The 27,100-nt window shown below is 39.5% G+C and overlaps 2 protein-coding genes across 6 annotated transcripts; one reads left to right on the plus strand and one right to left on the minus strand.

The window, feature by feature from the left end:
- Positions 1-2,602: 2,602 nt before the first annotated feature.
- LOC144001813 (uncharacterized) lies at positions 2,603-5,861 on the minus strand. Of its 2 annotated transcripts, none has more exons than XM_077496395.1 (4): positions 5,502-5,594; positions 5,270-5,353; positions 4,475-4,679; positions 2,603-3,535 (listed from the first exon to the last, which is right to left on the minus strand). In XM_077496395.1, the coding sequence occupies exons 1-4, from the start codon at positions 5,577-5,579 to the stop codon at positions 3,378-3,380; spliced, it is 525 nt and encodes a 174-aa protein (XP_077352521.1). In that variant the 5' UTR covers positions 5,580-5,594; the 3' UTR covers positions 2,603-3,377. The 2 variants fall into 2 exon arrangements, with proteins under 2 accessions (XP_077352521.1, XP_077352522.1); XM_077496396.1 differs by having other exon boundaries at positions 2,605-3,535; positions 5,432-5,861.
- LOC144001812 (uncharacterized) lies at positions 2,912-26,800 on the plus strand. Of its 4 annotated transcripts, XM_077496393.1 has the most exons (20): positions 12,066-12,319; positions 12,463-12,566; positions 12,656-12,931; positions 13,073-13,166; positions 13,375-13,442; positions 13,564-13,629; positions 13,866-14,018; positions 14,165-14,230; positions 14,317-14,445; positions 14,617-14,670; positions 14,837-14,908; positions 15,225-15,296; positions 15,408-15,479; positions 15,797-15,868; positions 15,980-16,051; positions 16,332-16,403; positions 16,515-16,586; positions 16,940-17,011; positions 17,254-17,317; positions 26,379-26,800. In XM_077496393.1, exons 1-20 carry the CDS (start codon positions 12,214-12,216, stop codon positions 26,393-26,395), a joined length of 1,773 nt encoding a protein of 590 aa, XP_077352519.1. In that variant the 5' UTR covers positions 12,066-12,213; the 3' UTR covers positions 26,396-26,800. The 4 variants fall into 4 exon arrangements, with proteins under 4 accessions (XP_077352516.1, XP_077352518.1, XP_077352519.1 ...); XM_077496389.1 differs by having other exon boundaries at positions 17,254-26,800; XM_077496390.1 differs by lacking the exons at positions 12,066-12,319; positions 12,463-12,566; positions 12,656-12,931; ... (6 more) ...; positions 14,617-14,670; positions 14,837-14,908 and adding an exon at positions 2,912-2,967 and having other exon boundaries at positions 17,254-26,800.
- Positions 26,801-27,100: the final 300 nt, after the last annotated feature.

Here is a 27,100-nt window from a genome sequence, read left to right on the forward strand (position 1 = left end):
CTGTAAATTTGATGCCCCGCCACCGTCATATAGTATGTCAAAAACTTTAGATTTTTTTACCATGATGTTGTCCCAGGTGTTGAGATGGTACAGCCCAAGTTTGAAGTCAATCGGGTTAACCGTGTAGGAGAAGCGGGCAAAAGTATGACCCCTGTAAATGTGCAAAAATGGGCCAAAATTGGACATTCAAATACTCATACCTCACTTTCTGTCTATTTTAGGGTACACATATCAAAGAGGTTTTTGTTCATCTGGATGTGCTACAGGTGCCACACAATTTTCGTAGCCATAGGACAATCGTAGCGGGACAGGGATCCGTTAAACCTATGTAGGTGGCGCTACAGAGCCATTTTTCATGTATCATGTATGGCGACTTTAAAATATCAAATTTTTCGCCAGGCCCGATCTCCGTGTAAAGTTTGGTGAGTTTTCGTTCATGTTTAGTGCCTCAAAAATGTGGTTGTTTGCGGAAAAGAATAATAACAAAGAAAAAGAAGAAGAAGAAGAACTAGAGCTGCGAGCAGCTATAAAGGGCCCTCGCAACCCGGGCCACGTTGGGGTATATGCAAGTCGGGGGACTTGCACGTTGGGGTACTGTTAAATAGAAAAGGACCATGGAAAATACAAAGGCATTTGCCGTGCCTTGTGTGTAAATAGGTGCAAGGCCAAAAATGATGCACAACACCCAAAATAAAATCAAAAGTGTGGACTTTCTGATGTGTGTGCAAAGTTTCATGAAAAGTCGCTCGTTTGATATTCAAAACCAGCATCTGTTTATTTGAAAACATTGAATGCCACAGAGATCGTGTGTGATCAAATAAAAAGCTTTTTGATGACTCTTAATGTGGTGTCGCTGTGCAACACATATGTATTCAAGACATAGTGAAGTATTGTGACAGTTTTGTAGGGTCCAGCAAACAGTAAATGTGTGACAGTTATGAAACTAGAAAAAAAAATTTCCCGTGGAAATTTAGGATGTGACTGCTGACTCTTGCAAGGCGGAAAGCCGAATGCACTCTGGGTCACTTCCTACATGTTAACTTTGCAGGAGGATTAGCATGCAAAGCTAACATTAGCATTAGCGTGCTAACTTAGCATGATCATTAGCATGCTAAGCTAACATTAGCATTAGCATGCTAACTTAGCATTAGCATGCTAACGTAGCATTAGCATTAACATGCTAACTTAGCATTAGCATGCTAACGTAGCATTAGCATGCTAAACTTAGCATGAGGAAAAAAAAAAAAAAAAATAATAATAATAATAAAAAAAAAAAAAAAAAAAATAATAATAAAAAAAAAAAAATAAATAAATAAAAAAAATAAAAATAAAAAAAAAACTTAGCATTAGCATGCTAACGTAGCATTAGCATGCTAACTTAGCATTAGCATTAACATGCTAACGTAGCATTAGCATGCTAACGTAGCATTAGCATGCTAAACTTAGCATTAGGAAAAAAAAAAAAAAAAAAAAAAAATAATTAAAAAAAAAAATAAGAATTAAAAAAAAAAATAATTAAAAAAAAAAAAAAAAAAAAAAAGAAAACAAATTAGCATTAGCATGCTAACGTAACATTAGCATGCTAACGTAGCATTAGCATGCTAACTTCGCATTAGCATGCTAACGTAACATTAGCATGCTAACTTAACATTAGCATGCTCAGCTAACATTAGCATGCTAACTTAGCACTAGCATGCTCACTTCCTGGTGAATCAGGTCACTTCCTGTTGAAGTCGGGTCACTTCCTGTTGATATTAGGTCACTTCCTGTTGAAATCCGGTCACTTCCTGTTGATTTTAGGTCAGTTCTGGGTCACTTCCTGTAGAAATTAGGTCACTTCCTGTTCAAATTAAGTCACTTCCTGTTGATATCAGGTCATTTTTAGGTCATAGCAGTTCATTACATTACATTTCATCAACAAAAATATTATATTGTGCTTTGATTTTTTTTTATTAAGCGAAAATAGGGAATGATCTGAAGAGTTAAAAATTCGAATGGTTTTAATTGATCAAGAAATGTGGAAGTTAAGCCATAATCACTAAACTGAAAATGGGTTACTGTCACTTTAACAAATATGCGCATTCACGCACACACATTTCCTAAGTACCAGGTGGGTGAACATTTTGCTTGCTTCAATTGAGTTCTATGAGAAAGCGCACACCTCGAACAAAAGGCTCTCACGACTGAACGGTTTAAGATACAGATTTCAGAAATGCCCCGTTAGAACGGCAAGGCTTTGGGGAACGCAAGCATGTTCTCATTTTTTAAATCGGATAAAAAATGACCAAATTAGAGCAGGTTGAAAACGTGTGACTTTTTAAAAAAATGACAAAAAAAGGCGGCGAAAATAACATGGGGCTCAATGGGCGAAAAAGTGCGACTTCCCCTCGCTTCAAGTCAAATAAAAGGTACTAAATGACACCTTAGCCGCACAAAAGTGGGTTTGTCAGAAAGAAGACCCTTGTGACTACAAAATATCCAAATGTGATGTTTACTGAGCAAATATTGTGGCCACGGTGACGAGTTGAAGTGAAATTTTTCGAAAGAATTTTTTTTGTCTCTCCACTCTAGCGCTGATTGCTCCACTCTAGCAAACGCAATACACACTAATGTAAAGAGCCTCTTTTTCTTCATTTCACACCCTGTCTTTGAACCCGCACAGGAGGGAGCGCTTACATTTCTTAAAAAAAATTTCAACACAGAGCTAAAGATGGGAAAAATTGCAACAAAATGAGCTAAAAATCGTCTCGGTCGGTCAATGTATGTGCGCGCAGCGTGGCTTCGAAAAAGGTGTTACATTTGTGGAGGTTTTTTCCCCTTCTCCATTCATTCCTATGGGACTTTTTGGGGGGGTTTTAGGGGAATTGCGTCGCCATGGTAACTCAAAATTCCGAAAAAAAATGGTTCCCCGCCGAGTCAGATCGAGACGCATCTTTTGACACCTCATTTGTGCCGGTACGTTCAACGGTACGACCCGCATTCTTTCTGAAAAATCGGTGGAATAATTAAAAAAAATAATAAACGCCGTTTTCCTGGATAGTAATATGTGACTGCTTTGCAGCAGTCACATAATAATAAAAAATGTAGCTTTGAAGCAGGCTAACCAATGACATCATCTAAAGGGGAAAAAAAGCACATGAGCAAGCATAGGTATAAGTAGAGGAGAAAAAGAGATGAAAGAAGTGCGAGAGATGGAACAGGAGAGGAATGCAGCTGTTTATGTATAGCTGTTGTAACAGGACAGATTAAATAACCTTGCCAACACTTTAACCAGGGGTTAACAGCGTCCTAGGACAGATAAACTCTTGAGTGTAAAAGTTTTCTGGGACAGATGAATCCCTTGGGGTCAAAGAGTTTGGGTTAGCACATAGTCTGTCTTAGGATAATGTAACCTCCATGGATGAATTAGTTTTAGGACGCTTTGACCTGCGGGCTAAAACTTCAGGGGGGTTAACCTGTCCTGTTATATTGTGATCATCGTCTTCGTGCATGTCCTCAGTGGCTTCTTCTGTCTGTGTGGCAGCATTTGATACATCTGTAGAACAAAAAAGAATGAAGAATCATGTTAGATCTTTGAAGTGTGGTTGTCTAAGGTGTAGTTTACAGAACAGTCGTGTGCATATTTGTAGCATGGTAGTGTCTTAATACAAAAGGATATTATGTAATGCACTGTATATGGATATTACAGACGTAATATTTGACGGTGATCGTATATTCATAGTTTTTGCCCGTTAATAAATAATATAGCTTGGATCAGTAAAGTAATAAGACACGCAAAAAGGGTATAGTTGAATCCTCAGGGTCAAAAAGCAATGTTTTAGGATTGTGTGATGAAATGATGAATAAAAGTAAGGATACAACAAGTACATAAATGGTTATGTAAGTGTAAAATTTGGCATGGTGTGTCCAGATACATGCAGGATAAGTATAAAATATTGTGGTGTGTGATTGATTTCTTCTTAGTAAAAATTAGTATTGTAAAGGTCAAGTCACAGTATGTCCCAAAAAAAAATCTAAAAAAATCTATGGTATAGAAACATCAGAATCAGGGGCAAAGACATAAACATAATAATAGTAATTAATAATGATAGAATTTAAATCTTTTCCATGAATATGTCAGTTGTTTTGAGAAGATACAAAAAAAAAAAAAAGAACTTTGAAGTGGTTATCAGTGGATGAAAGAGGGCAAGATCACAGCACAGCTACATGATATCAGTCACATTAGAAAGTAATCAAGTGTAGTATGTATTCACATTATATACATTGAGAAATTGCGGCTCAATAATCAGTCAGTGTTTCAGTTAACAGTCCAATGTTACCTTCAAGATATTCCTAACAGAAAAAAAGGAACGTGCATTAACAAAAAAAAAGTAAAAATGTCCATTGTCAAACATGTCATTCATTATACACAAAGTGTAGGATGGGGATGCTTGCTGTGTTAGTGTTTGTGTGTCTTCCATGTCATATAGCTTACCATCACGGACAAATGCATCACATGCATCCTTTATATCCAATGCAGTCTCGAGTTCTTTCACACGCTTGGTTTTGAAGTCCATCTGTTTTTCAAGTGCTCGATTGACTCGAGTCACATGGACTAGTTGGTTCATCATTTGGGAATGAAGATCAAGGCTGCGCTGGTATAAGTCGTTGCGACTGAAAGCATGATCAATGCATGCATACTGTAATGACAAAGCATTCAATGAAAATCAGTCATGTTAGATTCCATGATTCTAAATAGCAGAGGTAACGTGTTGGTGCAAAACGTTGTGGTCGTGTTGCATGTTACTCAATGGTGGTGTGTGTCAAAACGAGTTTATTTAAAAAAAAAAAAACAAAAAAAAACAAAACGAGTTTATTTGAAAGAATATACAAATATATACACACGGACATATATATTGATACAGTATAACAGTACTGCATGTATTGGTTTTAAGGAAAGAGTTGAAAAGCAGTCTTCAGGAAAATGCATAAGACGCACAAAGTACCATTTCACTACAAGTAATAAGTTGTCAATTAGACATGTGAATTAAGTGGTTAAGATAGTGGCTACTGTGCAAGTAAGCTTCAATTGTCTCTAAAAGGTTAGCGTATGTGTTCTACATGATATCAATGGCTAGACGTGCTCGTGGAGAAACATTACAAACAGAAAAACACACAAAAGGTGCCTTTAACAAACCTGTCAAAAAATGAGAACTTAATACATATATGTATGGCATACTGTATATGATTGAGAAAGTAGTCCTGTTTAGTTTATTTATTGTATACTTACGGAAAAAAGTTGGCAATCTTTGCGTATGGAGATGATTAGAGGGTCTTTATCAGAAGAGAATTTGCTCGGTGATTTGTCCATGTTCTGTAGAAAAGCAAAGGAGTAGAAATAAATACAGTGTCATATTTCATAAACATACAAGAAATTTGTAGCTGTATTAACCATTGTTGGTATTTGAAGTGATAATGTAGGAATTGAAGTGTAGTGATGGCAGAATTTACAGAGTGCTTACCTTGTATGACTTTGTAGATGGAAATGTTCTTTGTTGAAAGAGCTCTTTGTTGTCTACTATATATGCAAGTACAAGCATAAGTAGGTGTGGTTATGAAGTACTTGACCATTGAAATAAAGCAGTGGTATCAAAAGTATGGACCGTGGTTTGGCTCAGGCCCGCAAAGGGGTTTAATGTGGCACAAGAGATAATCTTGTAAGGTACAAAAAAATAATAATAATATGAGTAATGTCTTACCAATTAATCAGATGGCCAAAATCAAAAAAAAGAAATGTGTAATTTCAAAAGTAGTTTTTAGGTGACCAATCAATTAGAACACGGAATGGATCAGCATGTTATTATTTGACACACAAGCTAAAGTTATGGATTGTTGGGGGGGGGGAAAAGACAAACATAAATGTGCTGAATATGACACTCATTCAGCTATTGGTAACACAAACACAATATGGTGTGAAATAATGTCCAATAACTTCATTAATTGTGTCACACAGTACATTCTAGAAATAATATATATATGAAAGACAGGTAGATATAACACGCTGGGAACTCATATGGACAGTGTTGCCACTTTCCATTTGCATGTGAGTTATTCTTAGCAAAAATGTATTTACAGTTGAGCCTTGCTATTTAGGGTAGTTCTACAAATAGCAAAAATCTGTCTATAACTGATGCCGATTGTATTTAAGCTATATACCATGATGTTATCAGTCCAGCCAACTTAGTTATAGAGTATATTGTCCTTCATGTGGCCACTGAGCTAATAAAAGTTGATAAAAAAGCATGATCACAAGTGGTGAGTGACTGTTAGTAAGAATAATAATTGTATCTATGTTGTGTGCTACAATGAAAGTATTGATAGTGACATGTTATGATATATAATACAATTTTCTAAGTAGCATTTGAAACATCAGTATCTTTAATTTATTGACAAGAAAACACAGGAATGTATGGATATAGATGTTGATAGATAAAAAAGCAATATTTTCTACATACTATCAGTTAGCATTACAAGTATCCATAGTAAGTAAAAGAAATGCTGTTAATTGTGAAATTGGAGTGCTAAAAATTATCTAAACTTTGCTTGTACATGTGAGGGAATTGTAATCATTAGCAAAGGCAATAGGAAACAAACAGAATGCACATAGCTTACAAAACATAAAAGTAGTAGTATAAAAGTGTTGATGTTTAAATTTCATTGTGTAACAGTGTTGATGTTTAAATTTCATAGAAGTATCATATTTTGCCCGCCCCTTCTGTTCTTATTGGTCAAAAGTCAGACTCTTTCAAGGGCGGCTACATTTAAACCACTGTCACTGAAAGAGACTTCCTCTTGTTGTTCTTCACTGGTTTTGCGTCAGCAGATTCAGAGAGCACAGACAGCATGTCAGGCCTGCGGGCCGAGCCCGCTGAGTGTGCGTGTGTCTTCCAGGTGTGGTGCATTGGAGTCAAGCAGCAGGTGTGTCCAATTAATCAGCAGCCTACTTAAGCCAGCCTCTGACTCCACCACACCGCCAGATCGTCACAACTCCTGAACGAGTTTGTACATCCAGCTAGACCTTGAAATCAACTTTTACTTACCTTTTCTGACTCGCATTTCCGTCCTCCTTTTCAGCCTGTCGTCCTGCCCGCAGACCCCGACCTTGACACACGCCTCGCCAACCAGAACCAGCCCCCAGCACCCAACGGACTGCAACCACTTTCTGGCCGTCCACTATTGCAATAAAACTTTGCCAACTCACTCCTTTTGTTTTTCTGCATTTGGGTCCCCACCCCGCACCGGAACCGTGACAGCACGATCTGGCCAGCCATGGACCCAGCAGAGAACGATTCCGTTCGTCAGACCCTGACCGGACAAGGCTTGCTTTTGGACCAACATGACAACGCCCTGAACTTTTTGATTGGACAGGTACGTGAATTCTCACAAGCCCTCACGACCCTCCAACAGCAACATGCGGCCTTTCAGACACAAAGACAATCCGCAGCTACACCTGCCACGCCCGCCGCACCTCCTCCCCATGTCATTAAAGAACCGTACGTGCCCACACCGGCCCCTTATGATGGTGATTTAGGAGCTTGCCGTCCCTTTCTAGTCCAGTGTTCTCTAGTCTTCAGTCAGCAGCCTCTGTCATATGCTTCCGACCACGCTAAGATAGCTTACCTCATAGGCTGCCTCCGGGGCGCGGCTCTAGCATGGGCCACTGCGGAGTGGGACAAACAGTCCCCTGCTTGCACAACCTATTCCGCCTTTACGAAAGAAATGAGGAAGGTCTTCGACCACCCGGTCCGTGGGAGGGAGGCTGCAAGACGCCTCATGTCGCTACGACAGGGTGCTCGTAGCGTGGCAGAGTTCTCAGTTTCGTTCCGGACTCTCGCCGCTGAGAGCAACTTTAATGATGAAGCGCTCCAGGAAGTCTTCCGGGGAGCATTAAATGAAAACATCAAGGACGAATTGGCCTCGAGGGATGATCCGAGCTGTCTCGACTCGCTCGTTGACTTAGCCATAAAGCTTGATTGTCGCCTCCGGGAGCGCAAAAGAGAGCGTCATGCCAAACCACAGACTCCGCCCATGTTCCCGCCCATTGCCGGGCCATCCATGTTTGATCCACCTCCAATGCCACCGGCTCCGGCTTCCGGTTCGGGCCCGTCCCCAGACACCGGCAGCGTTCCTATGCAGCTGGGACGAGCTCGTCTGTCGGACTTGGAGAAGGCGCGCAGACGTTCATCTAACCTGTGCCTATACTGTGGAGCCAGCGGCCACTACATCTCTCAGTGCCCCTCCCGGCCAAAAGGACTGACTCACCAGTAATGGGGAACGTATTGGTGAGTCCCGTTATGAGTTCCCCTGCTTCTAACCGTTTTATGCTCTCTGCCACCCTCTGCTGGGGTAATATGTCTCTGCCCGTGTCTGCCCTTGTAGACTCCGGAGCCGATGAGAACCTAATTGATCACCGACTGGTAGAACAAATGGCTATAGACCTGCAAACCTTGACCACTCCTTTGGATGCCACAGCCCTAAACGGTGCACTGATCTCCCATGTCAGACAACAAACAGTACCAGTTGTACTCAAGCTCTCGAGTAATCACCAAGAGGTAATCAGTTTACATGTATTTGACTCCCTCCAAGTTCCCATAGTGTTGGGCATGCCATGGCTCAAGCTCCACAACCCACATATTGACTGGACAGTGCCCAACATCATTTCTTGGAGCAATTACTGCCATGGAAATTGCTTGCTGTCTGCTGTTGTGCCACCCAGTGGCCAAAACCAACAAGAACCACCCGACCTGTCCGGCGTCCCTGCTGATTATCACGACCTTGCATTGGTCTTCAGCAAACACCATGCTTCCTCTCTGCCCCCTCACCGACCATACGACTGCGCTATCGACCTCCAGCCCGGAGCGCCACTTCCACGAAGCCGGCTTTACAACATTTCACGGCCGGAGAGAGAAGCAGCAGATTCCTATATCAACGAATCACTGGCAGCAGGTATTATCCGGCCCTCCTCGTCACCAGTGGGAGCTGGGTTTTTCTTTGTGGACAAGAAAGACAAGACGCTCCGCCCTTGTGTAGACTATCGTGGTCTGAATGACATCACCATAAAGAACAAATATCCCCTGCCCCTGATGGACTCCGCATTCTCACCTCTTCATGGAGCCACCATTTTTACCAAGTTGGACTTGCGCCAGGCCTACCATCTTGTCCGTATCCGGCAGGGCGACGAATGGAAGACAGCATTTAACACACATAGAGGGCACTACGAATATCTGGTCATGCCTTTTGGCTTAACTAACGCCCCCGCTGTCTTCCAGGCCCTGGTCAATGATGTTCTGCGTGACATGATTGGGAGGTTCGTCTTTGTATATCTTGACGACATCTTGATTTTCTCAAGTTCTGACTCCGAACATAAGAAACACGTACGCCAAGTTCTCCAGAGACTCCTTGAAAATAAGCTTTTCGTGAAAGCTGAAAAGTGTGACTTCCATGTAACAAAGACCACCTTTCTGGGCTATGTAATTGCTGAGGGACGGCTCCAAATGGACCCCGCCAAGACGACTGCAGTCACCGAATGGCCCAGACCCACATCCAGAAGGGAGCTGCAACGCTTCCTTGGTTTTGCCAACTTCTATCGCCGATTCATCAAGGACTACAGTCGTGCAGCAGCTCCTCTTACCGCCCTTACGTCCACCGTGGTGCCTTTCAAGTGGTCTGAGGAAGCTGCCCTGGCCTTTAGCGAGCTCAAACGTATGTTCACCACTGCTCCTGTGCTTGTCCATCCAGATCCGCAGAGGCAATTCATAGTTGAGGTGGATGCCTCGGAGGTGGGGGTCGGAGCGGTTTTGTCCCAGCGGTCTCTGGAGGATGGTAAGGTCCACCCGTGTGCTTTCTATTCCCGCAGGCTCTCTCCAGCCGAGAGGAACTATGGAATTGGTGACCGGGAACTCCTGGCGGTGAAGGCGGCATTGGAGGAATGGAGACACCTCCTGGAAGGGGCCGAGCAGCCATTCGTTGTATGGACAGACCACAAGAATCTGGAGTACATCCGCTCTGCTAAGAGACTAAGCTCACGTCAAGCCAGGTGGGCCTTATTCTTTGATCGGTTCGCATTCACCCTGTCCTACCGCCCAGGGTCTCAGAACACAAAACCGGATGCCCTATCCCGCCAGTTTGCAGCAGAGGGCACCAGGTCAGATCCCGGCCCTATCCTGCCTTCCACCTGTTTTATTGGGTCTGTCACTTTGGAAATTGAAGCCCTGGTGAGGAGGGCCCAGGTTGGACTGACTGTACCCCCCCGGGCTCCGCAGAACCGCCTGTTTGTCCCTGACCCTGTCCGTTCCCAGGTTCTACAGTGGGCTCACTCCTCGCGACTTACCTGCCACCCGGGAATCCGCAGGACGCTGGCCTTCCTCCGCCAAAATTTTTGGTGGCCCACGATGGAGGAGGACACCCGCTCGTTCGTCTCGGCATGCACGGTATGTGCCCAGAACAAAACCTCCTCCAAACCTAGCTCTGGCCTGCTCCACCCGCTTCCTATTCCCAAACGCCCGTGGTCCCACATTGCCCTGGACTTTGTTACCGGACTTCCGCCGTCAAGAGGTAACACAGTAGTTCTCACCATTGTTGACAGATTTTCCAAAGCAGCCCACTTTCTTGCTCTTCCCAAGCTCCCAACTGCCAAGGAAACCGCTGACCAGTTAGTCCAACATGTCTTCCGTCTACATGGCATCCCTTCAGACATTGTGTCGGACAGGGGGCCCCAGTTCACTTCACAGGTCTGGAGGGCCTTTTGTGCTGCATTAGGCATTGGCCTAAGCCTCTCGTCCGGTTACCATCCACAAACTAATGGTCAATGTGAACGTACCAATCAGCAACTGGAGACCACCCTCCGCTGCATCTCACAGTCCCATCCCGCTTCATGGAGCACTCAGCTCGCTTGGGTAGAGTACGCCCATAACTCCCTGCCCAACGCCTCCTCAGGTTTGTCCCCTTTTCAATGTTCTCTGGGCTACCAACCACCACTGTTTCCCTCTCAGGTCCCTGACCTCTCCGTTCCATCTGTGCAAAGCCACATGCGCCTATGCTCCAGGGTCTGGAGGCAAGCCCGCTTCACCTTACTCCGGTCATCTGCCAGGATACAGGTACACGCCAACCGTCGCCGCATTCCTGCACCCTCCTATGCTGTCGGCCAGAAGGTGTGGCTAAGTACGAGGAACCTCCCGCTAAAGGCGGAATCCAAGAAGCTGTCCCCTCGTTTCATCGGCCCCTTTGAGATTGCGGCTGTGATCAATCCCTGTGCTGTGCGTCTCAAGATCCCAACCTCTCTCCGTGTTCACCCCACTTTTCATGTCTCTCAGATAAAACCTGTTTCATCTAGCCCTCTGTCCCCACCTGTGCCGCCACCGCCAGCTCCTCTCATAATTGATGGACATCCCGCCTACACGGTACGCCGCCTCCTGGACGTTCGTCGCCGCGGTCGCGGCCTCCAGTATTTGGTAGACTGGGAGGGTTACGGACCGGAAGAGCGCAGCTGGATCCCTGCTCGCCAGGTCCTGTGCAAGTCGCTGATCCGCGACTTCCATCGTGCCCATCCTGGTCGCCTGGGCCGTTCTGCACCTGGTGGTGCTCGTGGGGGAGGGGGTACTGTCAGGCCTGCGGGCCGAGCCCGCTGAGTGTGCGTGTGTCTTCCAGGTGTGGTGCATTGGAGTCAAGCAGCAGGTGTGTCCAATTAATCAGCAGCCTACTTAAGCCAGCCTCTGACTCCACCACACCGCCAGATCGTCACAACTCCTGAACGAGTTTGTACATCCAGCTAGACCTTGAAATCAACTTTTACTTACCTTTTCTGACTCGCATTTCCGTCCTCCTTTTCAGCCTGTCGTCCTGCCCGCAGACCCCGACCTTGACACACGCCTCGCCAACCAGAACCAGCCCCCAGCACCCAACGGACTGCAACCACTTTCTGGCCGTCCACTATTGCAATAAAACTTTGCCAACTCACTCCTTTTGTTTTTCTGCATTTGGGTCCCCACCCCGCACCGGAACCGTGACACAGCAAGATTTCCACAAACGTTATTTCAGCTGTTGGAGTATCCTCTAGAGTGTTTTTATTTATTTATTTATTTATGTTTTTATTTTTTTATTTATTTAGTTAGTAGTAACAGGTAATTGTATATTAAATATTTATTGTAGTAGGAGTGTAGATTGTTAGCTTCTCAGATGCCTCGGGGGAAAGGCTATCATCGTTCGGAGGCAGCCAAGAGGAGGATGACTGAACGTCTTCGACTTGGTGATGTTCAGCAACCATTTCATGCAACTTGCGCACGTAAGTAGCTACCATTTGTATGTAATATTTTAAGCACGAAGACGTCCGATGAATTATTGCGGAGAAAAATTTAAACAGTGTTTTATTTCCTTTGTTGTCATGAAATGTAATTCAATAATGATTATTTCTGTATGTGCTAATAGGTGGTGGTACTGGTGGCCGTCACAAAGTGCAAGAATGGCCAATTTCTTGCGTTACTGGTCGAAGCCACAAGTTGGTCATACCCTCTGAGTGTTCAAACAAGAAGGTATACATGGTTTCTAGTGCTACATTTAAGAAAAAAGTGCAATGGATACTGATTGTGCTAAATTAAATACTGTACATTATGTCATATAGTTTGTCTTGCTCATTGGAGACTCGCACCTACGGAGCATCGCAGATGGTTTTGTGGAGATGCCAAAGGATTTTTTTTCCTTTGGCGTCATGTCGACACCCGGAGCTTGTGCAACCGAGTTGACTACTGAGGTGCAGCATGCTGTTGTGCCTAGAACTCCAGACGTGGTTTGTCTTTTGGCTCCTAGCAATAACCTGACATCCAGCCGCACCCCTGACGAGGCAGGAGCAGATTTCTGCAGACTCCTTGGTAATGTCTGTGGTCGCTGGCCTAATAAGGTACATGTATATTATGTTTATTAATAGATTTGTAATACTATTATGAGGTGTATAGTATACACGATTGCAGTGTGATGTGGAAATATTTTAATGGGTAAAATAGTACAAACGTAAGTTATAAACGCTGCTTGTTTTGAATAGGTGTTTGTCTTGGACTTTCCTCCACGTCTAACCGTGGATGTGACTCAGCAGGATTACTTGCGTCAGGAGTTTCATCGTGTGTCAGCACGTATGGGTGAGTTACTAGATAATGACATTCAGTTAGGTCTTACATGTTTTATCATATGGTGTGCGTTTTTGTTACACTGTAAACTGTGCATCCTACAGAATATAAACTGTGAATGTAAAAAGACTTTAATAGGTAATAAACATAGATATAAAATTATTGATGACTATAGGAGAAAATCATAATGAAGGATGTTCTCTCCCAATGTCTTTTTAAGGGGTCAAGTACATGTCTACTGCAGCGTTCTTCCCTTTGAAGAACTTGAAGCTGTGGAGTAAAGATGGTGTAAGTTCCATTATGGTATAATAATTCAGAATCATTGGATATACACATTGATTAGATTTGTATGGTAGTACTGGAATAAAATAGGTTAGTAGTGTTATAAAATTGTTACTTATTTTTGCAGGTGCACTTGAGTGATGATCATGGGATGAGTATTCTTGTGCAGTTGATGTGTGATGGTGTTCATCAGGTTAGCCATTTTATACTGTAATTTGTTTCATTGTAGTTTTGTATTACGTTTGTAATGTGCTTAAATTGTGTAGTTGTATGGAAATATGTACATTTTTCTGAATGCAGTATATATGTATTTAGATATGTATTTTATATAATGCTGTTTGTGAATCATGATTTAGGCAAATATGAGTGATATATAAGTAACATAAATATTTATCTTCATGTTATTTGTTTTGTTTTTTTTATTATCAGCAACTTGACCTCCAAACACCTAAGTTGGAGATACAAGTAGCATCGAGGCCACCAGCGGTTAAAACTATTCCAAAAATTGTGGTTAAGGGTGAGACTTTGGTTCTTCGTCGATTGAACCCATTTGAGTGGATTGTTGTTGGACCAGGCAGGAAGGTAATGGTTGCATATTGTAATAGCTTGGTTGTTGTTGTAGTTTTTAGTGTTGTGATATATTTGTTTTACATTAGATTCTCCAAAGTTGAGCAAAGTAAAGGTCAGTATAGGTTGATAAATAAAAATGATGATGTCTGTCATTGCAGAGGACGCAAGCAGGACTTGAACAATCCTGTGATGGGGTTCCCAAAAAGAGGAAAATTCAGCCTAACGTTAGTTTGTTTAGAATAATTATATAGTGTATTTGTTATAGACAAGATGCATTCAGTAACATATTTTCAAAATGTGTATTTCACAGGTTGTGCTAAAGGAATGTTTTATTCCTCTAACCCCAGTTTGGTTCAGCAGTGAAATGTTGGGTGCGATGGATAAGATAAAACCATCAGATCTGTCCAGCCCTGTGAAGGCTGCTCCAAGAGACAAAAAGGTAATTTTCATGTAAATTTCATGGTTCAGGTGTTGTCATTAAGTGAGTCCAGTCATTTATGTGACACATTCTTCTTGATTGATAACATTTAAATTGTGTATAATTGTCTAAAGAAGCTGTAATCTGCATGTGTGGAATATATAAATATATATATTTTTTGTCTTTCATTAGAAATCAAATGTGAGATATCAACAGAGAGTTGTTTTCAAAAGGACAAAGTCACAGGTTTGTGTTTTTATTTGTATTTTTTATTGGGGAGTAATGTAAATATTAGACTAGTTTATAATTGCTGTTATTCAGTTTGAGAAGGGGAGAATAAAATGTTTTATAGCAATGAGTAACAATAGTTATTGTAATATAAATAAGTACATTTGTAGTTGTTGTTTTGCAGGCATTACAAAGGATGGTGGTGGATGCCAGTCTTTGTTCTTCCAGTGTTGTGGAAGAGGTTGTGCAGCAAGAGGTTAGTTTATTGCTTTAGAATTTCAGAAAAGAGAGATAAGTGTTTATTAGTGATGTATGGTTGTTGTTATTTATGTTATTGATCTAGCACATTGTTTAAGAATGAACAATATATGTAATTTATGTATAATCAAGTAGACTAGTGAGGAGGAATTAAGTGTACTTTGTAATGTGCAAGTAATAGTAAAACAATAAAAAAAAAAACATACACAGTAGTTTGTTGGCTCAGTGGAGTATGTAACATCATTTCATTATCTAACCTTTTTGCTGTTGTATACATTCTAAGTAGGTATTACTTTTGTTATTGTGTTTAATAGGCAACACCAAGGGCGTTGGTGGATGCAAGTTTGTCTTGTTCCAGTGGTGTGGAAAAGGCTGTGCAGGAGGAGGTTTGTGGCCTGCTTTAGAATGCCACCTTAAAAAAGAGAACATGTTTTGTAGCAATGAGTGACTATTGTTATATAAATGATATAAGTTCATTTGTAGTTGTTGTTTTGCAGGCAACACAAAGGATGGTGGTGGATGCCAGTCTCTGTTCTTCCAGTTTTGTGGAAGAGGTTGTGCAGCAAGAGGTTTGTTTCTTGTTTTAGAATTTCAGAGAAGAGAGATAAGTGTTTATTAGTGATGTATGGTTGTTGTTATTTATGTTATTGATCTAGCACATTGTTTAAGAATGAACAATATTGGTAATTATGTATAATCAAGTAGACTAGTGAGGAGGAATTAAGTGTACTTTGTAATGTGCAAGTAATAGTAAAACAATAAAAAAAAAAAAACATACACAGTAGTTTGTTGGCTCAGTGGAGTATGCAACATCATTTCATTATCTAACCTTTTTGCTGTTGTATACATTCTAAGTAGGTATTACTTTTGTTATTGTGTTTAATAGGCAACACCAAGGCCGTTGGTGGATGCAAGTTTGTCTTGTTCCAGTGGTGTGGAAAAGGCTGTGCAGGAGGAGGTTTGTGGCCTGCTTTAGAATGTCACCTTAAAAAAGAGAACATGTTTTGTAGCAATGAGTGACTATTGTTATATAAATGATATAAGTTCATTTGTAGTTGTTGTTTTGCAGGCAACACAAAGGATGGTGGTGGATGCCAGTCTTTGTTCTTCCAGTTTTGTGGAAGAGGTTGTGCAGCAAGAGGTTTGTTTCTTGCTTTAGAATTTCAGAAAAGAGAGAAAATTATGATAAGTGCTTATTAGTGATGTATGGTTGTTGTTATTTATGTTATTGATCTAACACATTGTTTAAGCATTAACAATACTGGTAATTTATGTATAATCAAGCAGACTAGTGAGGAGGAATTAAGTGTACTTTGTAATGGGCAAGTAATAGTAAAACAACAACAAAAACACACAGTCGTAACCTTTTTGCTGTTGTATACATTCAAAGTATGTATTACTTTTGTTATTGTGTTTAATAGGCAACACCAAGGCCGTTGGTGGATGCAAGTTTGTCTTGTTCCAGTGGTGTGGAAAAGGTTGTGCAGGAGGAGGTTTGTGGCCTGCTTTAGAAAGTCACCTTAAAGAAGAGAACATGTTTTGTAGCAATGAGAGACAATTGTTATATAAATGATATAAGTTAATTTGTAGTTGTTGTTTTGCAGGCAACACAAAGGATGGTGGTGGATGCCAGTCTTTGTTTTTCCAGTGTTGTGGAAGAGGTTGTGCAGCAAGAGGTTTGTTTCTTGCTTTACAATTTCAGAAAAGAAAGAAAATTATGATAAGTGCTTATTAGTGATGCATGGTTGTTGTTATTTATGTTATTGATTTAGCACATTGTTTAAGCTTTAGCAATATTGGAAATTTATGTATAAATCAAGTAAACTAATGAGGGTGAAAGAAGTGAATTTTGTAATGTTGCTTAAGTATGCATAAGTAATATATATATAACCATGAAAACATAGAGTTGTTTGTTGGATGGATTGTTGGAGCATGCAACATCATTTCATCGCCTACCCTTGTTGCTGTTGTATACGTTCACATAGCAAGTATGGATTACTTTTGTTTTGTTTTGTTTTTTGTTTAATAGGTAACACAAAGACCAGTGGTGGATGCAAGTTTGTCTTGTTCCAGTGTTGTGAAAGACGCTGTGCAGGAGGAGGTTGGTGTTCTGCATTAAAATGACAAGTTCCATAAAAGTACATTGTTTTCTATGTAGTGATGTAGTTTGTTGTTGAAGATGTTGCCATTCATCTGGGCGAATGTTGAAGTTGTAAAAATATAGATAACATATGTAACCATTTTCTGCCACGTGTATGCTATGCATGTTCCGTGATGTTGTGTAATGTTAAATTATTAAATGAATCGTTTGTTAAAATGTATTTTTTTGTCATATACCTATAGTTGCCGAGGGAGAGGACTTCTCGCATGGAGCATGCAGCCAAGATCAGTCCCAAGCGTATACAAAGTAAGACCATTGGTAATGCAAATACATCTATGTGTTATGTTTTAGAAGGTGATGTTACATGTAATTCATTCTTGACTGATATGAACACAGCATATGACAGTTATGCACATACTGACAGCTCCAGTATTAATGTTCATTCAATATCATTCGGAGCTCCAAGTGATGCTCTAGAGTGTCAATGCAGAAGTGTGAATGGGTCTTTTCATCAAGGAGACAGTCGGTTGAACCATCCAGGTAAGCAGTGTATGGCTATAGCGTATGTGGGTCTAGCAAATCACACAGCTAGTAGTGCGTTTTCATGGTGTTCAGAAGATTTAGACAAACTTCTTGTTTTAGGTGATCGTTTGTATACATTATTGAAGAATAGTGACAAGTTCAGTAGCTCACATAACTATTTAATGGTGCCAGACTTGCCAAAGCAGCTGGTTTTTGAAGGAACGCTGTTTGAGTTTAAGGAAATAGATGTGGTGTCTGGATTTATACCGATGGTCGATAAAACAATTATTGTGGAATGTCAAGACGTTACTATTTTAAAAGGATTGCAAAAGATACATGATCAAGTTGATTTATGTTTGCTGACCATGGGTTGTTATACATGTGCAATCATTTGCAAAAATGGACAGTATGCAGTATTTGATTCCCATGCTCGCAGTGCTAGTGGAATGCCAGATGGTGATGGTAAAAGTGTTATAGTTTACTTTAATTGTCTTCAAGATGTTTATGATCATATATGTAATTTGACAAAAAAGACATGTAGAGGGCAAACGTTTTTTGAGTTTTCAGGTTTTCATGTTGTGCGGACACAGACAAGTTCATATGAACACTCTGTAAAGGGTGTTGGCATGATTGTATTGGATTCCCTGGCTGAAGTTACACGTAATTTAGGTTTGGATAATAACAGCACAATATTTGAGCTCCATGCGTACACCGAGGCAGAAAAAGTACATTCCCAACCAGTGTCATTTGGAGCTTCAAGTCATGCTTTAGAGCGTTATGATGACAGAAGCTTGAATGGTTTTCATAAGGGAGACACACTACAAGCAATGGCTCAATGTTCAGTGGGTCAACAAGCTAAACCCTCTGTAAAGGATGTAAAAATTACTACACAGGATTCTACTGTATCACAGCAATGTAAGATGTCATTGAGAAGTAGCGTTTCAAGGACAATGCAAAGTTGTGACGCTACTGCACTTAATGCTGATGTGCAGATAATGGGCAATGTGACTCATAAAAAGATGCAATTTAAACCTATTGGTAAACAAGTTGTCCAAGATTTATGTACACGATTTAAATGGGATTTAGAGAAACTTGTTGTAGAGGAGTCTGCAAATGGTGGTTTACTAGGGCTTCCATGCCAGAAAGAGAAAATAATAGGTGATGGGAACTGTTTCTTTCGAGCAGTATCTCAAGCTGTGTGTGGTTCACAAAAGAACCACAGAAAAATCAGACTAGCTGTTGTAAAACAAATGGAATCAAATGCAGTTGTGTATGAAACATTTTTAAGGAGTGAGTACTCTTCAGTGGATGAGTATATAAAAAAATCAAAAATGCGAAATGTTGGCAGTTGGGCTACTGAAGTGGAAATTCAAGCAACAGCAGATTGTTTAGGAGTCAATATATTTATATATTATGATGGTAAGTGGTTAGAATATAGTTCAAAAGCAAAAGAGGGAATTTACCTAGAAAATAGCAATGGTAATCATTATGAAACTGTTATTTGTGTGTATCATCCAGAACTGCAGAAGTGTTATGGATTGTGTAAAGCCTATCTGGCCAACTTCGAAGCATATAATTTAAGAAGGCAAAATATAGTTCAAGGTTCATGTATACAACAAGTAAGTGTTAAAAGTGTAAACAACACTGACAATTTGAATCTAACCAGAACACTAAGTATTAAGAAAGAAATAGTGAATATTGAGGATGATGGTATAGCGCAAACAAAATATTCAAAGAGTAATAGTTTTATTTCAAAGTATTTGATACAGAAATATAGATATCAAAAGAAAACTAATTATCAAGACAACGTATCGCATAGAAATAAACTAAAGGAAATGCGTGTTGCGAAATATCACCTAAATGCATTGCATCGGGACAAACTTAGGGACAAAAGTAGAAAAAAATATTGGGAAAATCCTTTTCTAAGGGAAAAAGTGCAAGAATTGAGTGTAAAGAAATATTGTGAAAACACAGTGCATAGAGAAAAAGTCAAAGACATGAGTATAAAAAAATATTGGCAAAACGAACCGCATAGAAAAAAAATGAAAGAAATGAGTGCAAATAAATATGGGCAAGATGAAACACATAGGGAAAAAGTGAAAGAAATGAGTATAAAGAAATATCGGCAAAATGAATTGCATAAGGAAAAAGTGAAAGAAATGAGTATAAAGAAATATCGGCAAAATGAATTGCATAAGGAAAAAGTGAAAGAAATGAGTATAAAGAAATATCGGCTAAATGAATTGCATAAGGAAAAAGTGAAAGAAATGAGTATAAAGAAATATCGGCAAAATGAATTGCACAAGGAAAAAGTGAAAGAAATGAGCACAATAAATTATTGGCATAACGTGTTGCACAGGAAAAGCGTTAAACTTCGAAGTAAATGTAAGTATGATAGTAATCCCGATCACAAGAAAAAAGTTAAGGCAGCTACCAGATGTAGGATGCAAAAAATTAAAGAGAAGTCAACACAGATAGATTTCATTATGAAAAATTTTTGGGATAAAGTGAAAAATGGGCCGGAATTTGTGTGTAGCGTCTGCCATAGATTGTTATTTAGACGCCAGGTTTTATTTTATAAAACCGATAATTACAAGAAAAATAAAATAGTAGCTGCAATAGCAGAAAAATGTGTAACAGAAAAATATTTGCACAAATGTAGTGTGGACTGTGTAGTACCATGTAGGGCATTACAGTCAGCTAGAGGCCAGCTGTGGATTTGCTTCACCTGCAATGGTAAGATTATTAAAGGCGAAATACCTCCTGAATGCGTAATTAACAATTTGACAGTCCAACCCATTCCACCTGACTTGGCATGTTTGAATAGCTTGGAACAACATTTGATTGCCTTACATATACCATTTATGAAAATGTTAGCTTTACCTAAAGGTGGGCAAAATGGAGTACATGGACCAGTGACGTGTGTTCCAGCAAATATTGTGCAAACAAACAATTTGCTGCCTCGTTCAAATATGGAAGGGTCTTTATTGGCTGTAAAACTGAAGCGAAAATTAACATATAAAGGTTATTATGAATACCAATTTGTTGATACGATGCGCATAAGACAAGCATTACAAATTTTAAAACAAACAAATGTGCATTATAAAGATGTTAATTTTAACGAAACCTGGATAAATGAGTTTTGTAGGGAACAAGGTGAAGTTGTAGAAAATATCAATAATGTTGAAAGTGGTGAAAACTCAAATGTTGAAGACGACCTTTTGCATGATAGACAACAACATTGTATGTTTCAAGACACCTGTTTAATGCCTGTTGATATTGGCCAGGAAGCGCTCGATCAGTACTTTGATGATGTTTTAAATTTGGCACCAGCAGAAGGCAATAATCCTGTGAAATTGCTTTCTGATCATACAAATGAAGCCAAATGCTTCCCAGTCTTATTTCCACAGGGACGAAATACATACCACGATAGTAGGCAATATCGACTTACTTTGGCACGTTATTTCAACAACAGAATTTTACATGCTGATGGAAGGTTTGCACAAAATGTTGAATATATATTTTTTGCTCAGTACATGTCTGAGATAGAGCAGGTTATCTCAAATGTATCCATTGCATTACGCAAAGGAAACAAAGGTCAAACATTTAAAAAGCTGAGCAAAGATATGTTAAAAAATGAAGAATCATTGAGGGATTTATTAAAGTTTGATGAAGGTTATCGTTTCCTTAAACCTATAAGAGGTACCCCAGCTTTTTGGCAGGGAGTACAACGAGACCTGATTGCCTGTGTTCGTCAGCTTGGTGTTCCTACCTGGTTTTGTTCATTTTCTTCGGCTGACATTCGGTGGAAAACCCTTCTGAACAGTATATTAAAAAATAACGGTAGAACACAGACAGCAGAAGAGTTAGAATGGGCAGACAAATGTGAACTGCTTCGTCACAATCCCGTAGCTGCTGCACGATATTTTGATTTTCGCTGGCATATCTTTTTGCGCGAGGTGCTTATGTCTGATTTACATCCAATTGGTAAAATCCTGGATTACTTTCACAGGGTGGAATTTCAGCAGCGTGGTTCACCTCATACTCACTGCTTTTTTTGGATTTTCAATGCTCCACTGATTGACAAAAACACAGATGATGAAGTATGTGAATTTATCGATAAATATGTAACATGTGAATTACCTTCAGAAGATGAGGCATTATTAGACATAGTCACGTCTGTACAGGAGCATTCAAAGCAACATACCAAATCATGTAAAAAGAAAAACACAGTTTGTCGTTTCAATTATCCCAGGCCAGCATCCAGTAGGACATTTATTAGTCGTAAGAAAACTGATGAAAATGACAAAAAACAATGCAAATGTAAGGTAGATAAAGATGCTTTAGCAAAATGTGCATGTAAAAATGAGGAACAGCAAGAATCTATCAGAGCAGCAGAAATTATGACAGCAGTAAAGACTGCTCTTTCAGATAAAAACGCGAGCTTCGACTCTGTGGAACATTTGTTTGAAAGCCTCGGCATAAATCAAGAAACGTTTGAGGATGCATATCAACGCTTTAGTCGAAATACACATGTTGTTTTGAAAAGGGACGTTAAAGCGGTTTGGGTAAATCCGTACAATAAGTCACTGCTAAAATGTTGGAATGCAAACATGGACATACAATACGTTATTGATGCATATGCATGCATAGTGTACATAATTTCTTATATTTCAAAGTCAGAAAGGGAAATGGGATTACTGTTAAGAAATGCTCAAAGTGAAGCCGCAAAAGATGGAAATGTTTCTGCAAAGGCTGCATTAAAAAATCTCGGTAGTGTTTATCTACAGAACAGAGAGGTCTCTGCTCAAGAGGCAGTCTATCGGTTAACAAATATGCATCTGAAGGAATGCTCAAGGAAAGTTGTCTTTGTACCAACAGGGGACAATCAAGTGAAACTAAGTTTGCCTTTAAATGTGTTACGGCAAAAGGCGGCATCACAAAATCTTACCACGGAAGACATGTGGATGACCAGTACAGTAGAACGGTATAAAAATAGACCCAATGATGCCACTTTTAATGATATGTGTATGGCCACATTTGCATCAGAATATCGTGTTTTGAGTAAGAATGAGAAATGCCAAAATCGGATTACACTGAATAATGATTGCGGTTTCATCGCAAAAAGAACACGAACAAAACCTGCAGTAGTTCGATACATGCGCTTTTCTGAAAGTAAAAATTCAGAATTGTTTTACCAAAGTAGGATGCAATTGTTTTTGCCATATCGGGTAGATACACAGCTAAAACCTCCCAACTGCGAATTATTTGAACAGTTTTACAAAAATGGTCATGTGAGATTTAATGATGGTTCAAAACATTCAGTGAAGTCGGTTGTTGATTTGAACAGAAGTAAATTTGAAAAAGAAGCAAATGAATTGGAAGCCATCCAGAATATGATTGATTCAGATGGCATTTTAGAAAATGCTTGGTGTGATCTGTTCCCCGAGCAAGAGCTAGAACGATTACAATGTGAGGAGGAACGGAAAAACAAAGACCAGATAGTAGAAGAAGTAGAAAATATTCCGGATTTAGCTGTAGGTAACCAAAAAATAGCACATTTGGAAAAGAGAAATAACATAATGAGCAGAAGTGATGGCTTGGCTTTAATTAGATCTCTCAATAAGACACAATTGTCTGTTTTCTATCAAATACGACAGTGGTGTTTACAAAAGTTAGCAGGGAAAAATCCCGATCCATTGCATGTATTCATTACAGGTGGTGCCGGGACAGGAAAAACCCATTTAATAAAAGCTATTCAATATGAAGCAACAAGACTGTTGTCAACAGTCTGCCGCCATCCTGACAATGTTTGTGTTTTGATAACTGCTCCAACAGGAATTGCTGCATACAATTTGCATGCATCAACTATTCATCATACATTTAGCATAAGCAAAGATTGTCGCTTACCTTACACACCATTGGGTGAGGAAAAGCTTAATTCATTGCGTGCTAAATATAGTGATTTGCAAATTCTCATAATAGATGAAATATCTATGGTTGATCACAAAATGTTATCATATATTCATGGTAGGTTAAGACAAATTAAACAAACTGGTGATGTTCACCCCTTTGGTAAAGTAAGTGTAATTGCTGTTGGAGATTTTTTCCAATTGCCTCCGGTAAAAGGGAAACCCCTATATGTAGATGATGTTGGCTTTAACTTGTGGTCTAATCGATTTAGACTTGTGGAATTGAAAGATATAGTTAGGCAAAAAGACCATGTTTTTGCAGAGTTGCTGAATAGAATACGAACTCGTTCCAAAGGCACCCCAATGTTAAAAACTGACATAGAAACTCTAAAAAGTTGTGAAACTGGCGAAGTCAGCTCAGCATTGCACATATTTCCTACTAATAAACAAGTAAATGAACACAACATTCAACAGCTATTTAAGACTTGTCCAGAATATATTGAGATAGATGCTCAGGACTTTGTCACTAATAAAAAAACAGGAAAACTAGAGTTAAAAAGTGGACATCACGCTAAAGCACATGATGCATGTTTGGCAGAAAAATTGTTGTTGGGAAAAGATGCACGGGTTATGTTGTGTAAGAATGTTGATGTTATGGATGGTCTGGTTAATGGTGTATGTGGTACAGTAAGACATATTGTTACTTATCAAAATAATAAGTTTCCTCAAAAAGTGTATGTGAAATTTGATGATAATCAAATCGGTGCCCAAAGTAGGAAACAATCTGCAGGTTCCAATCCATTTATTTCAATGGGTGCCACTGCGATTGAGCCAGAGGAAGAAAGGGCCACAAAACAAGGAGGGTTGCGCAGACAGTTTCCACTTAAACTTGCGTGGGCTTGTACAATACATAAAGTACAAGGAATTACAGTTGACAATGTAGTAGTGTCCCTCAAAAAAGTTTTTTCTGCAGGACAGGCGTATGTGGCCTTAAGTCGTGTTACCAGTTTGGCAGGATTAGTTATTCAAGATTTAGAAGATAAAGCTCTGTATTGTAAAGATCACATTAAGGATGCAATTCAGAGCATGCCTAAATTCCTGATAGAAAATGAAACAAAATCCAAATTCAACACACATACTTTTTCTTTATTCATGATGAATGTGCAAAATTTGCCGTGTCATGTTTTTGATCTGGGATTGTGCACACAGCATTTGCAGCTTAACTGTATTGCTGTTATAGAAACCTGGCTACCACCTGTTTTTTCAATGGAAGCAGTCAAACTTGATGGTTACAATTTTCATAGTGCACCACGTGCTTTAGCATACAATGGCAACCACCCTGCTTTGGTTGGTTTGCAACACCAACAACACGGTGGTGTTGGCATGTATATTGCACACAATATGAAATATGACATTCTCAAACTACCAAATGTGAACTTGGAATGCTGGGCTTACAAATGTGCTACTTACAATATATTAGTAGCAGTCATTTATCGACCACCATCATATCCCATGTCTTTATTTAAAGAAAATCTAGGAAAGCTCCTTGATTGGCTAGATCCTCAAAGTAACACAATAGCTGTCATGGGAGATTTCAATGATGATCTTCTAAAATCATCCACAATCTGCAAATTTGTAACAGACAGAGGGTATTCTCAGCTTGTTGGAGAACCCACGACAGAAAAAGGTACACAAATTGATCATGTGTATGTAAAAACTCCATTTTATGATGTAAAATCTATAGTTGTACCAACATATTTCAGTGATCACGAAGGGCTTGTGTGTTCTTTTACATATAAATGTATGAATAATGATCCAAAAAACTAACATATTTTATACACTCAGATTTACAAAGGTGTCAACCTATAGGGATGTCGTTCCAGAACAAATTACCGGTAACTGAATCCTAATACTTTTAAAATTAAACAAGCCCTATAAACAAGCCCTAAAAGTACTTCACAAAAAAACAAAACAAAAAAACATATCATCATTGTCATATCCTGAAAAAGTATGGCCTTTTAACTGGGAAAACATTGTAAAATATACTGATTGTGTCCTTGTTTACAAAATTTTTCATGGTAAAGCTCCACCACCATTATTACAGTTTGTTCAGAGCGACTCTAATAGCTCAACCAGAGCTGGCTCTCGGGGTGACTGGAAAGTGCCACTCAGGAAAACTGCTTTTGGTCAAGCTACCTTCTATCGCTCATCACAAACATGGAACTACATACCAAGTACAATACGAGAATTGCTAAATATATCATTATTTTCTAAGTATTTGAGAACATGGCTATTTGTAAAGCAAATCTGTTAACATAACATTGAATGAAAGCAGTTTTCCAGCTGCCTGTAATGTAATCCTTAGTAGTGTGTGATTGGCCCTGTTTTTGTTATAGAAATGTAATACAACTAAGTATTTTATGGTGATGGCAATAGTATTTTATGTATTATTCTTTTATTTTTTCCTCTTTTAATTGCTTTTACTCTATCCTGTCCCCACTTTGGGGACCTTCCTGCCGATGGGACAAGGGATGCAAATTACTAAAACAGCTAAAATCTTACACATATTTACATTTGTAAATGTTCATTAATATGTTCTGTCCCATTTAAAAACAAAAAAAATAAACAAATGGAAAAATAAATGATGTCAAATGATGTCATTCTGTGAATATAACTTTTTGCGTACCAACATTTATATTATGGCATTGACTTGTGAGACTGATACTGACATCATACTTTTGTGAAAGATGTTTCATGTACACTACCTGTGAAAATTGGAGGTTCTACCTGTGTATAAATGTTGACATGTCAACGAGAGACCGTTTTGTTTATATCTCAACTTCAAACTTCTAATACATTTTTGAAAAACATATATTTGCCTGTTTGACTACCGCTTGTCCTCTCTTTTGCCCGCCGCCACATCCTGCTTGGAGACGGGGCTAGGCGGTGATGAAAGAGTGTGACGTTTTTGCTGTATGGATTCTGCACTGACGGACCGGGACAAGATCTGAGGTGGACCATTTCCCCAGAGGCATTATTATGGAGAAATCTACATCGACTCACCAGACCGGGGCCTGAGCAAGAGTCACAGCGCTTCATCTCAATAAAATGACTGTTGTTTTTGAGCGAATATTGTATAGCACCATACTACTGTATCTGTGAAATGTTGTCCATGTGTCATCCATTGCAGCCTGGTCATCCTGGAAGGGGGATTCTCTCCATCTGTGGCCCCTTCTCAAGGTTTCTCCCTTTTTCCCCAAATGGGTTTTTTTGAGTTTTTCCTTGCCCGGTTGGAGGGTTAGATCAGGGGATGTCACAACTTGTTTATAGTTAAATAAATGTCTTAACAACTTCACGATAGAATTTGTTTTCTATTCTCCAAGGTTGCGGATTGGATTTATCGATTTCAATGTTCCCATAATTTATTCACTAAGAAATATAAATAGACAAGTGTATGAAATACTTAATCTATCATTGTTGGCATGTCACATCACATTTGAGCAATAACATATCTGAAATTAATCATTTAAAAAAATATGCATGCATCTGTGTGCACATAAGTATGCCTTCCAATTTTCACAAATGAAGGTGATTCATGCAATAGGGAATGCTTCATTAATAAAATGTGTAAAAAGTACTGTTGAGCAATTTAGTG

This window comes from Festucalex cinctus, chromosome 14, assembly GCF_051991245.1.
Source record: "Festucalex cinctus isolate MCC-2025b chromosome 14, RoL_Fcin_1.0, whole genome shotgun sequence".
NCBI lineage: Eukaryota > Metazoa > Chordata > Actinopteri > Syngnathiformes > Syngnathidae > Festucalex > Festucalex cinctus.